The sequence below is a fragment of the Anas acuta genome, chromosome 11 (genome assembly GCF_963932015.1).
Source record: "Anas acuta chromosome 11, bAnaAcu1.1, whole genome shotgun sequence".
NCBI classification, from domain to species: domain Eukaryota; kingdom Metazoa; phylum Chordata; class Aves; order Anseriformes; family Anatidae; genus Anas; species Anas acuta.
This window is the reverse complement of record NC_088989.1, coordinates 12,940,744-12,960,194: the sequence shown is the minus strand read 5'-3', so window position 1 is coordinate 12,960,194 and position 19,451 is coordinate 12,940,744. Positions and strand designations below refer to the sequence as shown.

Sequence of the window (19,451 nt, the reverse complement as noted above, 5' to 3'; positions counted from 1 at the left end):
CAAATGGTTTCTATTTACATACATAAAGAAATAAGCCTGACACGGTCAGATCCTTGATTTAACCCCTGATGAGACTTATTCATCCAGGAAAAAAAAAAAGGTACGTTTGCTACACAGAAAAAAAAAATCCTTACCTGTCAGTGAGGGGTGTGATAACCAGACGGCCACTGTTCCCCAGATACTCATAACCATACATAAATTCAGCATTGACTGCTCTGATGTACAGGTCCCCCCTCGTCCAGTAGTATCTGATGATGAGTGAACATGACATCAGAAAGACAAAAACTTTCTGGCAGACAATACATGAGCTCATAGGACTGCAGACTACAAATTTGGAGACCTGCATGCCATGGGATTTGCTTCTAGTGAAAAGAAAGGATAAGGTAACACAATGGGATGCCCAGGAGTTCTCACGGGACCTGAAATTAGGTGTTATATCAAGCACTGCACTCCTACCTGGGCTGGAGCATGCCGTTTTCAGTGAGGCATTTAAGATACCATGGTACGGCATAGTCTATATTGCCAAAGTGGACGTCACCAAATCTGTCTCAGATGTCTTAGAACTGACATCCTCATGGGATGTTGAAGGTGCCTCAGGAATACCGCTTACAGATTGTGCAAACTCGTTTCCGTTTGTCATGGACATGGCTGATGGATAAGGAAAACAAAGACTGGCCAGGGAGGCCAGGTGAGGTTCCACAGCTAAGCTCTCTACCTGAGCTGGGAGATCCACTCGAAATCATTCACGCTTGTCACATTCTCCTCAATCAGCTTTGCTGCAACATCCTTGGCATGGACCTCAATCACAATGAGAGCTGACAACACTGCTCGCTGCATCTTAGACAGCTTTCCACGGACCACAGCAACCAAATCACCCAGCTGGATAAGGAAAGGAAAGCACTCTGGAGCACTCCATATCCAAAAGAGCCAGGCTGTACTAACACAATGCAATCAGCCTTACAGCCCATTAAGTCCAGATCACAAGCTGTGTCCAGGTAACTTCTGCCTCTTTCTTGTCAGAGACAGGAATGACTGCTCAGCAAGCAAATACTGCTCAGGGCTGTCTCAGAGCTGATTTTTTGTAGAATCATAGAATATCCTGAGTTTGGACACTCTCTAATAATAACTCTCTAATTATGACCTTCTTATAACCTGACACCCAAAACCACACACAGTGCTCGAGCCACACAAGTGCAGAGTCAAGCAGGACAGTCACTTCCCTCGACTGGCTAGCAACGCTGTACCTGATGCACCCCAAGGTACGGTAGACTTTTGTCTACATCCTTACCATACTCACATGAAAAGTTGCAGGCACCAAGAAGCCCAGAAGCCCATTTTTCCCAGGTCTTAGGCCTGATTAGATGCATGGAATAGGTAAGACGGATGTAAATACATTTTGATTTCTACTGCCCATCACTGTAGTGGAATCATCACTTCAGTCCTGCTCTTCCTGCACCGCCCACCCCTCCCTTTTAACTTCTTGGGTGACTCTGGATATGTTATGTTTCACCCTGTTTCTGTCTTTACCTACTGATATTATCAATCCTGTACATTATTTGAGGTTTATGATGACAAATATCCTAATGATTAAAATGATGAGAGCTAAATACCGATTTCTGAGCTGTGCTATGAAGGATTGCATCTCCAAAAACTACACTGTTGCGACATGTATGGAACTGACCAGGTTTTCGGAGCAATTTCAGGTAACATATGTGTGGTGGTTTCGGTTATGACAACAAAAACACAATCATTGGAAACTCTGGTGGTATATGACATCAGATGACTTCTATTGTCCTGCCTGTATTTATAAGCCATCTGATGATTGACAAATCCCCTTCTGGCAAAATCTTCACTTTACGTTCATTTTCCTACCTGAGTAGTCAGCTGTGGGAAAAGCCTGCTGGACAAATCTCCAGCTTCCAGAGCTTCAGACACTTCCTTTGTCCAGAATATCTGACAGCCAGCAATGGTCACTTGGCCAGGCCATTGCAAGACCCATGTAGTACGTGACATCTTAAAAACAAATGAAAAATAGCGGTAAGAATGATTTTTTAATTTCTAAGTTTCCCTGCTCTGAGACATCATTAACAAATAAGAACTGAACTTGTTTAAGAGACTTTTTCTTTTTTTTTTTTTTTTTTCCCTGCTAGTTGCTGTGAGGGAATCTTCTCCAGGCATGAACTCCCTGGGCACTCGGTACCCCATTCTCTCTGCCTTGCCACTTGTAGATTAGTAACCAGTTGCAAGAGGCCAGCAGCAGGTAAAGAGCAGACATCTGTGTGAGCCAAAAACATGTTTTCCCCTCCTCTGGCCTGTTCTAACTTCTCTAGTTTAAAATTTTTGGACTGAGTAGAAAACCATAATGGAAATATCTGAGTGCTTTTTTGAGCACTATCTGAGTGTATTTTTTGTTTGTTTGTATCTCCCTAAATCCAAACAAAATTTAGATTTTCTACCAGTATAGCTTTTACACAGAAACCAGAAGCAAGATGCACCCCCTGTGTACATTGACTGTTGCCTTTGATGGCCCCTAGCACAGTGTGTGCAACAAGAGAGCTGAAGGAGAAGACATAAGAGGGTAAATCCTTATAAGAAAGAAGCTTCCTGGAGAGACAAACAGAAATGGATTCATATAGAGCTGTTCTATGACACTGGGAAGTATTCCATGGTTGTTGAATCAGTGGTTTGCATTCTCTGGACCATTAACCGTATGCTGAACTGTGCCTTCTGCACTTGACCCACACAGAACTGCATTAAAGGCTGTATTTTAAAACTAGCAGAATATCACAGATTCATCAGCTCTATCATTGGTGATCTTTATGGCAAGCCTGGAACCAAGACACCAGAGACTCGCCAGTCTCTGTTAGAACTCTTACCTCTGGATAAACACCAACTGATCTTTCGATGTTGTCCCGTATACTGGCCTTCATGGATTTCTCCACTTCCAGCAGCCAGTCCTCCACATTTTCAGTGGGATAGATGGGAGCAAACAGCTTCACCTCTTCTCCTTCAGCAGAGTACATGTGCGTGATCTGTAGGTCCTCCTGGAACTGCAGCTAATGAGGGAAGCACAACAGGAGACATGAATGGCAAGTTTCCTTTCTGCCCCTGCCTTCCTGCCATGCTTTCTATAAATTTGGTTGTCAATAGTAGTAATAATAATAATAAAACATGTCATAGATGTGCAAAATGACCTCTTCAAAAAGGTGGAGAATGATTGTATGGTAAGTGATTCACATCACAGGTTTAACCTGAGTGAAGCAAATCAAATTATATGTGGGACAAACATTTTTCAGTGCCTGTCTGGGATTCAAACCCTTGATTCCTGTTCAATTCTGTAGATTTGGATCATTTCCCTTGAGGTCAGAGTGCCTGGTTTTAAGAGTAAAATTTTAACAGCTTCTAGAGTGCCCCAGCAAATCATTGGAAGTTCCCTTATTTATTCCAATGGCTTTGCACCAGGTTTCCAGTTCAATTTCCTTTCTATTTTCCCAAGCTAATGACTAGGAGATTGGTTTTCATGTCCGAATATTAGCGGTGGTATGAGCTGTGTCTAGCCATGGAGTTTGAAGTCAATTAGAAATAATAAAGAGGAAAATAGCAGAGTTAACCCCAGCTCCTAAGTCAGGATGAAAGAAGAAACTTACCTAGTTCAGTTCAGGCTTGTTTACTCCCTCCTGATGCTGCTAGCAAGTATGCAATTCTACCCTAACCAGTTGTCTGTAAGTAGACAGCTAAGTCTGAGCTATTTATCAATTGGGCTATTGGACAACCTGATCTGATGTCCCTACCCATGGCAGTGGGGCTGGACTTGACAATCTTTAAAAGTCCCTTCCAGCCCAAACCTTTTGATGATTGCATTTCTCTTAGCCTCCATGGTGGGACAGACAGGCGTCTCCAGAGGGATTGTCCTCTCCTCCTAAGATGGTTATCTGAGACTTCTAGTAAGCTGCCCTTTGCAGATGCCTATTTTTCCCCTCACTAAAGGAAACTGCAGGTCGAAAAGAAAATTGAGGGTATCCAGTTCATAGGCACATGCCTGGCTCTGAAATGTTTAAAGTAAGGTTGCTTGAATCCCACTCCAGGGTAGCCAGTTAACTGTGGAGCACTGCTCTGCTTCCATGGACATGCTGGAAGCGTTTTATTCTGCTTTGCAGACTGGGAGTCTTTTATACCCTACCTCCTTTCTTAACGTTGTTTAGAAAAGGTCAGAATCAACTCAACTCTTTTATCCCACATGGAAAAGAGAAACTGTCTCTAAGAATCAAGTTACTGTGTTTTCCTGGTGGCTGAGCCTGCATCCTGCAATGCCTACATACAGTTACAGGTTCTCCATTTCCATAGAGCAGAGCATGAACTCTCCTCCAGATCTCAGAATGCCTCTAAGTTCCCATTATATCAGCTTCCCAAAGGTGGGCCAAACCTCTAAGGTGCTTGCTTTGCCTACCTGTGCAATGTTCTCAAAGCATTTGCGGAGGTGAGGTTGTACAGCAGTGGGGTCCTTTGTCTGAGACAGTATTTCCAGCAGCTCATCATCTGAAAGGAAGTAGAACCTGGAAACAAAGAGTGAGGGGTGAAGGGAGGCTCTCTTTACCGTGGCATCAGGAACTGAGTCTTCACAAGATGAGGAACAAGCCCCATGTTTGTGACTGCTCATTGATCTCTGTGTTTGTGCAGTAGAGTAGCAGCCATGGTATGGCCATCTATCTCTCCGCAGAGACAGTTTTCTTCATCTGCAGAAGTTAGTTACTCTCATGAAAATGAGCTTTCAAAGAAAAGTAATATTCCTTTAGAGGTAAGAGAGTTACACGGAGGTTTTCATTTTACTCCACTTAATCCTTTCTAGACAAATGATAACCAAAACGCACAGGTGTGCAAGACGCTACTGGACAGACCTTACAACATTTGTGTCTGCCTGTTTTCTCCCCATCAGATGGCAGCATTGAAAGGTACAGGCTTTACTGTTGTTTGCAGTCTTCTGACAGTATCATAAGCATACACTTGTTTTGCTGTGCTCTTTCTTAGCAGAGTTAACTAGAATGAGCCTCTCCTTTCATAATTTCTGAACCAGGATGGGTGATACAGCCCACTGAAATTTGAGGTTACCTGGGAAAAGCACCTCTCTTGGTCTCCAGGTATTCACTCAGCCTTTTCTGTACAAGTTCTAGTATTTGGTTACATTTTTGCAGGTTTTCTAGTAGTGCAGGATCAGGGCACAAAGACATCACCTATAAAAAGAGCACAGAAGATAGGAAGCATCAGTACTGTGAGCATGTGGGAGATAAGGCAATGGAGATAACTGTAATCACAGAATGGCTGAGGTAGGAAGGCACCTCTGGAGATCATCTAGTCCAACCCCCCTGAAATGCAGGGTCACCTATGGCACGTTGCACAGGATCACTGGGCACCACTGAAAAGCATCTGGCCCCATCCTCTTGACACCCTCCCTTCAGGTATTTGCACACATTTATAAGACCCCTCTCTGTCTTCTCCAAGCTAAACAGGGCCAGCTCTCTCAGCCTTTCATAGGAGAGATGCCCCAGCCCTCTCTCAGCATCTTCGTAGCCCTCTGCTGGCCTTGCTCCAGCAGCTCCGTGTCCCTCTTGTCCTGGGGAGCCCAGACCTGGACACAACACTCCATGTGGGGCCTCACCAGGGCTGAGCAGAGGGGCAGGATCACCTCCCTCGACCTGCTGGCCACACTTCCTAAGGCACACCAGGATCCCGATGGCCTTCATGAAAATAAGGGCACGTTTTTGGCTCCTGGTCAGCCTGCTGTCCACCAGGACTCCCAGGTCCTACTCTGCAGAGCTGTTTTCCAGCAGGTCAGTCCCCAGCCTGTGCTGGTGCACAGGGTTATTCCACCCTAGGTGCAGGACCCTGCACTTGACTTTGTTGAACTTTACGAGGTTCTGCACTGCCCAATGATCCAGCCTGTCCGGTTCCCTCTGAATGGCATCACAACTCTCGGGGGTATCAGCCACTCCTCCCAGCTTTGTGTCATCAGCAAATTTGTGGAGAGTGCACTCTGTTCCCTCATCCCTGTTGTTCAGGAAGAAGTTGAATGAGACTGGACCCAGTACTGACCCCTGGGGGACACCGCTAGCTACAGGCCTCCAATTAGACCCTGTGCTGCTGAGCGCAACCCTCTGAGCTCTGCCATCCAGCCAGTTCTCAATCCACCTCACCGCCCACTCATTTATCCCCACACTTCCTGAGCTTGCCTATGGGGATGTCATGGGAGACCGTGTCAAAAGCCTTGATGATAATATGGAAGATGAGTGGTGATGTAGTTTTCCTGGCAAGTGGTAACTGGAGGAAAAAAAGGTGAGTGCAGAGCACTTTTATCAGGACACAGAAAGCAGACATGGGCAACAGAAGAGCCAAGCAACATCTCTAAATAACTTTACAGAGTCAAACCTCAGGAGGAATCAAAGGAGATATCTTATGGTTAGGATTTAAGCTGGTTACAAGAGTTGTTGGAGGAAGGGACTCTGCATGCCAGGGAGAACTCAGAGGGGGTGGACAGACTGGTGCGAAACATCACAGAACTGTGGACCTCAACATCAGAAGAAAAGGCCAAAAGGCCGTGTTCCAAGAGAAGAAACATGGCACACCACCTGGGGCAAGGTCTCAGAGTTTATACACTGCTGTTCATGCCCGGACCACTACAAAATCAAAGACTCATATGCAACCTTCACATGAGTACAGGTCTGAGGAGTCTGGGATACTTGCATTAGTTTTCATCATGGTACACACCTCAGGATTTTCATTAGCATTCTTCATGATGATCCTCCATTCTGTATCCATGGCCTGGTAGTGCTCACTTTCTGCTGGGAGCTGTCTTTTGATGTCTTCTGACCTAAATATGGGCTCCAAGTACAGCCAAGAGCACTGGCATTTCAGCCATTCCTCTAGGACATCCTAGTGGGAAGGGAAAAGAGTACATGACACCACTCTGTGAACCTGTTTGGCTAAATCAATCAAAACTGTGCACAAGAATGGGTTAAATATGTAAATAAACAGAACAAAAAAAAAAGAAGTGATGCTGCACTTAGAGCTTCCACAATTTTAAAATCTGCTTGCAGAGCCAGGAGCTGGAAGTTCCTTCCCCAAAAAAATCAGCAATGGAATAATGAAAACATCCCCTCTACTGACTGTTGTCAGTAGGCATCAGAATCAACACTGACTAGTTTAATGGAGGCAGCTTAGATCTATGTATAAACCAATACTAAAGCTCAAAGGGACTTTGTAGTGCTAGGTCAAATTTCTGTGGCTAATTTCTGTATTTTACAGAAGATACCACTTCTATAAAGTGAGATGGTATTTTATTTTGTGACAAGTGCTTTATGTGGGGAGAAGAATGACAAATAAAATTCCCCATATTCTGCAATTCTGCCATTTCCTCTCTCCTGTCTCACATAAACCAGCCCCAACCTTGCCTACAGAATAATCTATGAATAGATTTTCACATAACGCTCTGAATTAAGAGAATGAATGAAAAACTAGACATTTAAGATACACATCAGAGAGGAAATCCTGTTTATGAGACATTTTTAAGAGCAAGAATTAGGCTGGAAGTACCACCTCTTCTTACATTTTCAGCCATGGGAGACTGGAAGGTATAGAGAACCTGCCCAACACTACAAAGCAGTGTAACTGTTTGACTGCCTTTCAGACTGCCAGAGGAAAGCAGCTTTGGTTACAGCTGTCTCCTATCATTCACTGTGCACAGGCATTCTCTCAACCTAGCAAGACTGTTTTTTTTGTTTTTTTGTTTTTTTGCAATGCAGACAACTGTGTTTGCCATACCCCATCAGCTAACCCAATAAGCCAGTTCCCAGAAGAGGCTTCATGGGTCTTTAGTGACAGGAATGAATGCAATCAAAAGGAGAAGTAAGAATGCAGGGTGAAAACACATAAAATATCTCAGTCAAAATGACACAGTAAATAGCTGAATTTCCCCATATCACTTTCTGCTTTAGGGCTTAGAGTAGCATTTCTGCATCCTTATGAGACATGACCAGCACTCTAGAAACCTATGGCCCCAGCACACCCAGATGGTAAGCACCAATAAACAGAATAAGGCAATGATGAATAACAGATAACAATGCTGCTGTACATTTACATGGCATTTACAGAGTTCTCCAGTAAGATACTTGTACAGGAATTTTTCTCCTGCAGCAAAATGCTATTCTGCAGGTGGTGTCTTGCTGGGTGTTGAGCATTCAGGCTCAGGTCTGATGTGGAAGTGCTGGCACAGTCTGCCAGATCCTGTTCTGAACAGCAGTCTCCACGTATTTTCCTACACCAAGACATGAATGAGACTCAGCCTGCAGTTTGACATGATTACCATAGTGCCTGTAAAGAATTTGTAAGGTCCATTAAGTGTAACATTGTTAGAGATGCCAGTACAACAACGCTAAAAGGTGATGTCGAAGGTAGCAAAGGCCTAAAATTACATCACTTTTATTTTCAGAGTAAGGCGGTGAGATTAACTCCTTTACTAGAGTCAGAGGGCTTTAACAGACCCTCTTCCTCCACAGAGACTATCCTCTTGGCAGTTGTCCACTCATAGTGTCCATATTAAAGCACAGACCAGATGCCTGCCTGCTCCGTGTGTGGGGGGAAACTAATACCTGTGTCATCTTCAGCTTGTTTTCCCATGTGTTCATCCTATCCTCAAAAGCTTTCTTGTATGGTGAGAAGGACATGCTCTGAATCATGACAATATGATCATCTAGGAGCTGAGAAGCCTCATCAGTGTCTTTCAGGATAAAAGTGCCTGTGTCTTTGTAAAGTGACACAGTAAATGAAACAGAGCTCCATTCGTTCTCCATCTTGTTGAGTACCTGGAACAGAGGGATGAGTAATTTCATTTTCAAATACAACCCGTGCAGTGGTTATCCCACCTTCCACATCTCTCTTAATGCCTCTCTCTAGCAGGCAGACTTTTGTTCTCGGATTCCATTGAAAAATTTATTTAATGCATTGAGCAACAGCATGTTTCCTCTGCATTTCCCATGGACTCAATACCTCAACACTGTCCTGAAAGGAACACCTTGAGGGGAGAAAGGGTAGGTTCCCTTTCAGACATCTACTGGATGCACAGAGGATGCCAGTAGAGTTCCAGTTAATGATTACAGTAATGATAGCTTTGTGAAAGGGGTTGCTCTCCACTTGGAACTCATCTGAGATTTCAGAGAACAAAAGCTGCCAGACAGTAATGACTTTCAATCAAGACCATCTTAGGTCACATCAGAATGGATGAACTGAAGCTGAAAGACTATCCAGCCTATGAATCTCCTGAGCCACCAAGTCCTTCCTAGCACACATTTATTGTGATAAAGGATTTATCACCTTGATTTCCAGGAACAGCTAATTTTCCCGATGTGACTTTTGACTGGGAGAATGCAGACAAACAAATTATTTCAATTTAAACACTTACTAATCACACTCTGAGGTGTGGGAACCAACCAGTAGACTAGCATAACCATCAGACAATGCTGTTATGCTGCAACCGTAGATTCCATGCAAGGCAAAAATAACTTATTTTAGTGAGTGAATTCAATTGGGTGGTCACTGCTCCCATCTCTAAGGGCAGCAGACTTCTTATTTGTGATGCAGAATGTGCATAATGCTCTGGGAGAACGTGAACACTACCCAAGGCAATGACTGCCTGCTCAACAGCTCAGCAGAAATCCAACAGATATCTCTAAAGACAACCAAAGAAACAAGTCACTCTCTCCTCCTTACATTCTCAATGGCATATTCCTTGCCAGCTATCTCAGCTACTTTGGTAATGCTCTCGATATGGTCCAGCAGCTTCATTTCCAAGCAGCGACAAAGTGTCAGATCAGGTTCTAGCTTGATATCGATGTTAATAGCTTCTGACAGCATCTCCCAGTGCCGGTTTCTCATACCAGGATTGTGAAGCCCTTGAATTAAGGGGATATATAATCTGAATTCTTCGATCTTGTCTCGGAATTCCATTGCTAGGCCCTGGCATGCTTTCAGGGAGAGAAACAGAAAAACATCAACAATAGCACGTGAAGAAGTTGTCTTAAGTAACTTCCTAAAAATTGGTGTCTAAAGCCTAGTGTGCTTATAGATACAGAGTATAGGGTAAGAAGCAGGAGAGAGAGCAATGGAAAATGCAGGCTTGAAATAATGAGGACACAAAGGCTCTCTCAATGCTGCTACTAAGCAAGGATACAAGCCTGCTCCCAGAAGTGGACCTGCCTATTAGCCTCAAATCTGTTACAGGCAAGTCCACGCTAAGAAGAAGTATGCCTTAGCCTAGAGCTCACCATGAGATTTCCTTTCTGAGACATGACTACAGCACGTGCCTCTTTTTGATTGCACGCTGAGAGGCTGCACTGCAGTCACAGCAACAATGTGAGCACCTCACATTCCCTGCCGGGTGGTATGCAAAGGCAAGGAGACTCAAGGCCAAAACACACATTACACCAGGTGCTAGGGAATATTGCAATGAATACGAGCAGGTATTCTTAGTATTTCTGTTTACCATAATGATTCATAGTTACTCATGCATCCACTCATCACCTCCTCCATTGGGGCTGATTCATGGCATTGTTTAAGAGAGAGTTTGAGTTAAAAAGGATGAATCAAAAATCTCCCACTGCAAAATATATTTCAATCTATGCCATCTGGTACGAAATTTTAGAATTATCTCTAAATGACCAATGTGTCTCAGAGAAACATGAAATGGGAAATTAAGCTATGACTGAAGGCTTAATTCCAGTTTTACTAGGAGCCATGATTAAAAAAAAGACCTTCACATGAATTGCAAGGGCTGGATGCATCACCTAACATTCATACACATTTAGGCAGAAAGAAAAACAGTTATTACATTGCACAGGTAATTTCCAGACTTTGCAATTTTTTTTAATGAGATCTTTTCTGGCTTTCCACTGAATTAGTTGGCCAATGAAGAAAATAAGATTGGCCAAGGGAACAGCACTCGGATTCAAATTCCTTTGCTGCCTGACCAGAGTAAGGGTTTAAATCTACACATCTCCGGTCACTTGCCACTAGGCTATACAGTAGTTCTCTGTGAGTAATCTAAATAATATTTAATAATTTGTATGAAGTAGAATAAACTTCAAAGTAAGAGGATGGCTTTTATCTCAGTGCTGTCCTAGGAATTTGCAGCCTGGTTGTTTCCATGCCAAACTAGTACTTCAAGCAGCAAACGTATCTTGATGTGAATCATCATACTTCCACTTTTTTTTTTTTTTCCTGGAAAACAACCTTGCTAGCAGTTTCTCAGCTGGCTCTAATGTACACAACACATCCATAGGACATCCTCATATTCCCTGTTCTGAGCATTCTGTGACATCCCTCACATCAATATGCCAATATGCACCAACACCCTTTCCTCAGACTGTGTAGCTACCTGGTGAGTCCTTGAACTGCTTCACGCATCTCTGCATTGTCTTAAAAGAGTCATTGACATTCTTTTCTAGCTGTTCAGCCTCAATTTCAATGAGAGGATCATTCATCCAGCTCTCATGCCAGCGTATCCAGTCTGACACTGTAGTCCAGAGATCACAGTATGGCTGGAACTCCTTAACCATCCCGGATAGCTTACTGTACTTTGGAAAGGGAGAAAAAAATAAGCAAGCCAAAGGGTTATAAAGGGCACAGATCTTTTTTGAATCTCAAGTAAGCAATGAGAAAATTGTACTTTCGAGTATGTATGAGACTCTTTTCTACTAAGGCCACAACATAGACTCCGAGGGATTGCATTCAGGCAAAAACATATCCAGTGGAGGAGTGCCTGCAGCACATGTATGGCATGGAAACACTCTCTCCCCTTGCCTTTACAAATGCTCTGTTGCGAATGATGACATTTTGATAGGCAGTCTATACACACTCAGAAAAAGTACATGCTGCACGTCATATTGAACATACTGAAATTTGGGTCTGTACAGTGAAGGAGAAGTAACCACAGACTGAGGGGTAGAAAAGGATCATGTAAACTCTGCTCCTACTCTGCAGCCAGACCAGGTTGGATGTGGGTGACAATGATTTGCTGGCATATGAACAGCTACAAGCAAAATGAGTCTTTGCAGCTCTATAAACTGTTGCCTTAGGAGAGAGAACATGCTACCATCTGAGCCCATCCAGTGGACTACACACTGCTTTGCACATTGTCATTCACATCTACACAACTGCAGTAACAGCCTGACAGAAACTGATGTATATTAACTGCTGCATCAAGACCTTCCCTATCTAATTCTTCCTCATTAAAATCACTCGAATCTGTGCATGGACACCCAGAGTCTCTCACAGAAGGGGTAGTATCAGGCCCATGAACATTCATCTGGGACAAGCTCCAGCACAGCGGAGTGATGGAACAGCATGGTCACTCTACAGGTCTATGGAGCCTCCCTAGTCAGTGTCAGAAAAAAATAGTATGAGGGATTCCTCCCTGAGGAACCGTGACTCATTATTTGCTCTGCCTACCACCTCGAAGGCCCAACAATAGTTAGCATCCTGTAGGTATAAGGATCTGACACTTACATTAGTAACTTTCATCCCAAATATTCTTTCCCTGTTGTTGTAGACAGCTGCCAAATTCTGAAGCTCCTTCAACTCCTTCCTGACCTGCCTTGCTTCGGTAGCCAAACTGTGAGCTTGGGAAATGTCCACCTGAATGGAAAATCCACCTACAGTCAGCTGGAAGAAAAAAAGACAGTCATGAGGTATGGCTCAGAACCTGAGGGCTGCCTCTGGGAATCTCAGCTTCCTGGTGTGTTCTTTATTATACTCAAAGGTAAGATTTTTCCAAAACTCTGATATTAGTTCAGGGTCTTCCACACAAAGTGAGTTCCCTGACTGAATGCTGTATTTCCCCCCTTGACGGCAGCACATCAAGATGCTCTGCAGAGAACTGAGTAAGCAAGAGAGGAGGAGCATGTGGTGCCTGAGCACCAAGAATCAGAATATTGTAACTTGCTGAACATCCTCCTGGTGAAAAGTCAGTGTTTCCTGCAGAGTACTGCAGGAAATACTGGATAATTTTTGGTCCAACAATATATTAACCTAAAAACACTAAACTAACATCTGAAAGTTTCCCTGGATGACCATAAGACCTTCCAGGCCCTCTTCTCTGGGCAGTTTATTGTCAGAGGCTTAATACCTGCATCTCCTCCAGTTTCTCTTGAAAGCTGCTGTGATTCGCGACCTGGATTTTGCGAAATTTGTCTTCGTCCTTTATGTGCTGGAGACGAATGGACTCAGTTTGCATAGTTATTTTCAGGGGCCAGTAACTTGCAGTCCACCTGTACTCACATGATATAAAGAGGGAAAGAGAGACTTTTTGAGCATATGTTTTGAATGCTTAAAAGAATGAGAAAATCAACTCCCCAAATCCCACCAAACAAGGAGGCTTTACAACAACAGAAACACATGTGGTTTCAACAAAGCATTTTTTTCCAGCTTTTCTTGTTGGTATGCAGTCCTTGTGACTAGACTATTGAATTGGAGAGGTCTCAGGAGAGGTGGAGGGCCTTTTTAGATGGAACAAATCAAATACGTTGCTGAAAAGCTAGGACATGGCAAAATAACAGTAGGCATCCAGTGGGAATGTCTTTCTCTGACTGTATTCACAAGGAACTTGAAAAAATGGGGTGACAGTCTTGATTTGTGGATTTTTAGGGCTCCTGAAAAAGCCAGTCTCCTGTTAAGTAAGGAAATCGGTGGCTAGGATAACCCAGATAAAATGCAGAGTGCCCTGGGGACTGTGATGCAGATACAAGAAAGGCTGCACAATGTGGCCGCTCATTTTAAGACATTTCTTGCTCAGCCATTGCCTACTGTTATTCCATTTGGACTTGTTAGTTTGTGTACAATGACAAATAAAAGCTTTGCAGCATTATGTTCAAGGTCATACCCCTTCCAAGCACCTGGGAATGCAGTGATCTGCTAGTTCTGCATGTGCCAGTGGGCACACAGCTACATCTGTGCTAAGCTGTCCTAGAGCTGAGCTGCTTTCCTGTGCAGTTTCTGTGGGTTTATTTCTTTACTTTTTCCCCCATTGTCCACCCCATCATTCTAGTTTCAGAAGCATGCTGCAAAGACTCACTAAAGTTGTAGACATAATGGACCATGTCCATATCATACGAGAGCAGTTTGCAGGGCTGAGCTGACCTTAGAAGCTCTGTAGTGGTGTGTGTGAGCTGACTGCTACTGGGGCATAGTCAAGTCCCAATCTAAATAACATAGTCAAGGTAAAAATTAAGAGGAGACTGCACAGAGAAGAAAGACAGTAAAAATGATACAGATTTATATTCCTTCTTATTCCTCAGCAAGTATTGGGAGTGTTTCTACCAAGACCTTGGAAGTGTCCATTCAGTTTCAGACACACACTAAACCGTGTCCTTTGAGATCTTGCAAAGGCCTCCAAAAACAAACAAACAAACACAAATAAACAAAAGAGAAAAGAGGCTTAATATGTTAAATAGGTTAACAGCTACTAGTTTGCCTTGCCCCAGGCCTGAAGGCAGCATGAATCCATGCTTCTCTATAAGCTTCATTTTAAGAATTCAGTGATCATATAGCTGAGAGGCACTTAAAAGTTCTGCTGGAGCTCTTGATAGACACATAGACCCTGAAGCACTGAGAGTGGTAATTGCTGCCAAGTGTCCCACTTTAACAGTGGGAGGAATGATTTGTGCTCACTTTTGACTGAAGTCTTCTTCAGTGAGATTGTAAAGGAATTCCTCCAGGACCTTGTAATCTTCCATGACTTCACGAATCAGTTCCTGCACGTGGTGAGAGAAAGAGACAAAAAAATAGGTACCTTCAGACCAGACTGATTCCAACTCTCTCATTCATACCTGATTTTCATGAGGCACCTTTGAAGAGCCTTAGTCACATGAGCTTAATGTGATGTAAGCTGCTTCTCTGCTGTGTAAACAGTGAGAATGGATTTCCAAGCCCTCGTTCTGCTTATGATCAAGTCATCATATCACCCTCTGTTCTATATGAATGAAAAAAAAATGGGCTGGACAGAAACTGAGTGTCTTGGGTTATACTCCAGGTTTCTCATTTAGCATGGACAAGTCAGTTTATAGCTTGGTGCCTTTGTTCCTCATGAGTTCAACTGGGAGGAGACTACCATCACAAACTGCTTTGAGGTAACTCAGCACCAAGATGTCCTACTAGAAGAAATTAGTTAACAGCAAAACAAACGTTTAGTAGGAGATACATTTTCTTGAAAACACCATTACATTTTTAGAAGACAGATTTTCGAAAAACAAATGCAGAACGCATCATGAAGGTAGCAGAAAGCATATACATGTATAAGCCCTTCATAGAATCACAGAATGGCTTGGGTTGGAAGGGACCTCAGAGATCATCTAGTTCCAATGCCCCTGCAGGGGGCAACATTTTTAACTGCTATTTTAGGTTTGTTGATGTAGCTATTTACATGTATATATATATATATATATATATATATATATATATAATATATTTAAAAATATAAATCTGATAACTAGGAATCTTATGGTCTTGCACACATTGACATAATCACAAAACAAAAAAAAAGTGGAATTATGCTTCTGAGACCCCATACATTGCGCTGATAAGTTTTCTCCCTACTCCCCTAGGTGTACCCTGCCCATGAGGGGAGTTTGCCTTACCTTCTGCACAGCCAGCTGCTCAGGGACTCCCTTCATCCACTCCCGCAGCTCTGCCAGGTCCTCAATACAGTCTGGTTTCTCATGCATCTTCAAGCTGACAGCTGTGTATGCATCACAGATCTGCAACAGGACACAGCAAAGAAAAGAGCACCCCTACAGGTCTGCAGCTTCAGCATGGGGCTACCAAGCTTCATCAGTTTGAGGACTGATCTTTTCCATAAATAAGCAATGGCAAAGGTTGTTACGGTACTGAGCTCATAACTCCCCACTTGAGCCAACCAAAACTGAGGTAAGCAACACCTTTTAAAAATCAAGTCATTAATCACTAATGGTCAAACTGGAAAACGTGTCATGATCCACACACTTCCCACTCTGAAGGTGGTCTAAAGTTATGCGTACACAGTGCCGTTCTTTTTCTTTCCACAGTCTTGCTTCACCCATCTCATTTGAGGTAGAATGAAAAGAGGTTGGGGAAAAAAAAAAAAAAAGAGGAAGAGGAACAGCAGGTATGTGTTTGAAATGATGATGATAACAGATTTAGACAAACCTCTGAAAGATGCAACTGTTTATATTTCAGTTATCTTCAGAGCAATGGGAAGGATTTGCCAGCTGTCTACTAGACAGATCTTTTCAATCCACAGGTACTATTTTTATAAGACAGTAGGGTATTGAAGACTTGCATCTCAACGGATATTTTTTCAGGCACATAATATATTTAACAGTCTGCACATTTCCCTTCCTGTCATTTTTTTTAACTAATAACTCCAATGCAATGTTTAGAATGTTCTCAGTAACATAGCGTCAGTTGTTGTCTCTTGGCCATCCCACAAACACACTGACTTCAAAAGCAGGAGGACAGGACAGGACACTGAGAGGCAATCTATGGAACCAGGTAACTTACATTCTCCACCTGTGAATGGAGATTTTTAGCCAGTAAGTCCAACATGGAAGTGGCAAGTGCTTTGTATTTTTTGGACAAATTTTGCTTAACACCTTCTACGCTGACATGGAAGGGACCAATGACGACAGAACTAGGTAGAGAGTTGTCCAGATTCTCCATTTCAGACAAGTATGTGTTTACTATGGTCATTACTTCCTGAGCAGATGGACATTGCTCTAGGTAGTCTCTGCAAGTAAAAACATCGACAAAAAAAAAGGTAGAAAACATGCAAAAAAATAATTTAATTGTAGAAAGGGAGTGGAAGAATGATGGGAGAGGTATCAAGGCAAGAGGAAAGGGAGAGACAAAATGATAGCAGTGGTGTAAACAGGGCAAGATTAGGAAGCAATGTTTCCTGAGAAGACACAGAAACTTGTTAGATGGGATTTGTAAATTTCCGTAGTTGTAATAACAAAAGAAAAACGGCTTCAGTTCAACGGTTTGGACTGACTGGAAAAAACAAAAGGCACCAGAAAAAGACCATTAAAATAACTGGAGGGTAAAGGACAGCATAGGTGTGAAGAGAAGTTCTGGCAGTGAAAACAATGAGGCTGAAACAAAAGAAAACATTACTTTCTACAGAATGCTATCAGCCTGAACAGACCCTATTTGAAGTCAGAGTCAAGTATGCTAATTAGATTTTCAAACAGGATGAGTCATTTTTAGGGCCATTAATATCTCCAATTACACTTACAAACATGTCAGGAATGTGACTGCTGTCAGAGGCACAAAGAAATTCTCTCTGCCACCATCAATTTCCTTTAAAAGCATGGGCCACTGCCCATGGCAGAAGGCTGCCTCTGATGGATGTCTGATCTAACATATGAACATCTGAGACGTGTCACACACATTTGGGGGCTCAAAGCAGGTCCCACATTCTCACACACATCCACTCAAAAGCTTTAAAAAAAAAAAAAGTCTTGTGTTTGTGTCAGAGGCACCTCTGTGAGACACCACTTACCTTAGCAAGTACTGGATATCATTGTTATTGAGCTCCAGGAACTTCTCGTATTTCCTGGCATAGGCTTGGAGAAGGATCAATGCCTTTTGAATGGCCGACCATAGAGTCTCACGTAGTTCTTCCACTTCTGGTTCATGCAAGCCCACTGAGTCCAGCAAGGGTGTGCCCATGATGAGTATGTTTTCCATCACATACTGGAAGAAGAAGAAGAGAGGTATTTCAGGACTAGCAGAGCTAGCTATGGCCCCAACTGGAGAGGCGGCTGGCTTCTTTTGGAAGTCATGCAGACCATCCTTAATTGTGTCAGGAACTGTTTTTATCAGTTTTAAGCTATTAAAACAGGTCTTTCAAAATAACAGGGAGAAGGATGAATATGCAGAAGAGATCTGTATGGCACTAATGGTACTGGACAAGGTGCTATTTCCTTTATGAATCTATTTTTACTAGCTCCTATGCTCTCTGGACAACCACGCTACTTAGGACATGGCTCCACAGAACCTGCAGCACCCAAAGACGAGATAGAAACCATGCAGAATAGTTACAGAGATGCAGAGTACAGAGAAACACTGTCAGAACAGCGCTGCATTAGCACAGCACTGTGCCCGAATTAACTAAACTGGATTCCTAGCTACCTACTTCTGCAGCTCTTTCCCTCAGTACAAGCTTGTGGGTGTTCATACCAAGCTGCAATGCACTGGGGAGATGTGCACAGCTGGATCACAGCTGCTGCAGAATAGTTACCTTCTCCAGCTGTGGCACAGTGTGAGTCACCAGTATTCCCTTGTCAAACAGAGAAAGGAGGGACTCCTCGAAGCTCTCCAGAGAGGGACTGAAATGAACACCACTGCCATCTAGGACAAGGTCTATTACAAAGATTGGATTCCTTTGAGGTCTGCAACGGGAAGAGACGAGGAAGAACAGAGATGTTTTTTGAGAAAACAGCACACAGCTATATCACAGTGGTGTTGATACTAAAATTGCCTACTGGATAGGAGATGAAAGCAGAGGAAAGGAGGACTGCTCCATACAGATGAAGGTACAAAATGATGAAAAACCTGTAAAGACACTGAGACCTCTCATCTGACTAAGAAGGAGGTGGATATCATGACCAGGATCCCCAAAAGACATAACCTTATGTTGAGAACAGGAGCAGCTTTACAGAAGAACCACATTCAGCATCTCCAATATATTCTCAAAATGCCTTCCTGAAATTATATCGAGTATCTCCCAATCTTGCATGTCAGCAGCACAGCTCGGGATCAGCTGAAGCCAGTGCAAAGACTTCCACTGATTACAAGGTCTCTAGTAAGAGCCTCATGTGAGTGGCAGGTTTTTTCTTTTCCTCCTGTTTTCAATTTCTAAGCTTTCGTTTTTTAATACCACAAAGGATAGAAATCCTTAAATCAATACTCAATGGGGAAAAAAAAAATCTAGGCACAATGACAGCCTGAATTTGGTATTCCTCAGAGATCCCAGGACAGATCCTAATCCTGGGCTTTAACTCAAGAGTGAGAGGAATTAATGCCCATAATGCTTCCTGGTATTCTTCTTCCTGGGTTTCAAAAAGAAGTTAGCAGCAATTTCCCGCTCCTTCCAGGATGCTGGAAGTGGTTAATCTTTAGAACAGGATGTAAAGTAGACCTTGGTTCTGTTGGGGTGCCTCACATCATTAAATCAGCAACTTGAAAGCTGTACTAGCAGAGCAGCAAGCTGTGTGTTGGTCTCACAGACCCAAGAGAATGAGTCAGATGGAGGGCTGGGGAGAACAGCCCAGCTTATAGCTCCCATACAGCTCAAAACTTACTTGCAAAAACAGTACTTTGAAAGACAATGACACTTTTATGCTCTTTTTACCCTTTGACCTTCTTTTCTCTTC

The 19,451-nt window shown here is 43.1% G+C and overlaps 1 protein-coding gene across 1 annotated transcript in view; it reads right to left on the bottom strand.

Moving 5' to 3' along the window:
• Positions 1-19,451, bottom strand: part of DNAH1 (dynein axonemal heavy chain 1) — a 73,897-nt gene that overhangs the window by 40,040 nt on the left and 14,406 nt on the right. Inside the window, exons 12-28 of the mRNA XM_068694161.1 lie at positions 18,317-18,467; positions 17,576-17,769; positions 16,576-16,801; positions 15,675-15,794; positions 14,710-14,792; positions 13,169-13,310; positions 12,550-12,705; positions 11,420-11,618; positions 9,757-10,010; positions 8,640-8,852; positions 6,760-6,924; positions 5,107-5,228; positions 4,448-4,553; positions 2,877-3,056; positions 1,873-2,013; positions 716-879; positions 135-248 (exon numbers count right to left, since the gene is read on the bottom strand). Coding sequence (XP_068550262.1) covers positions 135-248; positions 716-879; positions 1,873-2,013; positions 2,877-3,056; positions 4,448-4,553; positions 5,107-5,228; positions 6,760-6,924; positions 8,640-8,852; positions 9,757-10,010; positions 11,420-11,618; positions 12,550-12,705; positions 13,169-13,310; positions 14,710-14,792; positions 15,675-15,794; positions 16,576-16,801; positions 17,576-17,769; positions 18,317-18,467 — 2,730 coding nt within the window. The remainder of the gene's footprint in view (positions 1-134; positions 249-715; positions 880-1,872; positions 2,014-2,876; positions 3,057-4,447; positions 4,554-5,106; positions 5,229-6,759; positions 6,925-8,639; positions 8,853-9,756; positions 10,011-11,419; positions 11,619-12,549; positions 12,706-13,168; positions 13,311-14,709; positions 14,793-15,674; positions 15,795-16,575; positions 16,802-17,575; positions 17,770-18,316; positions 18,468-19,451) is intronic.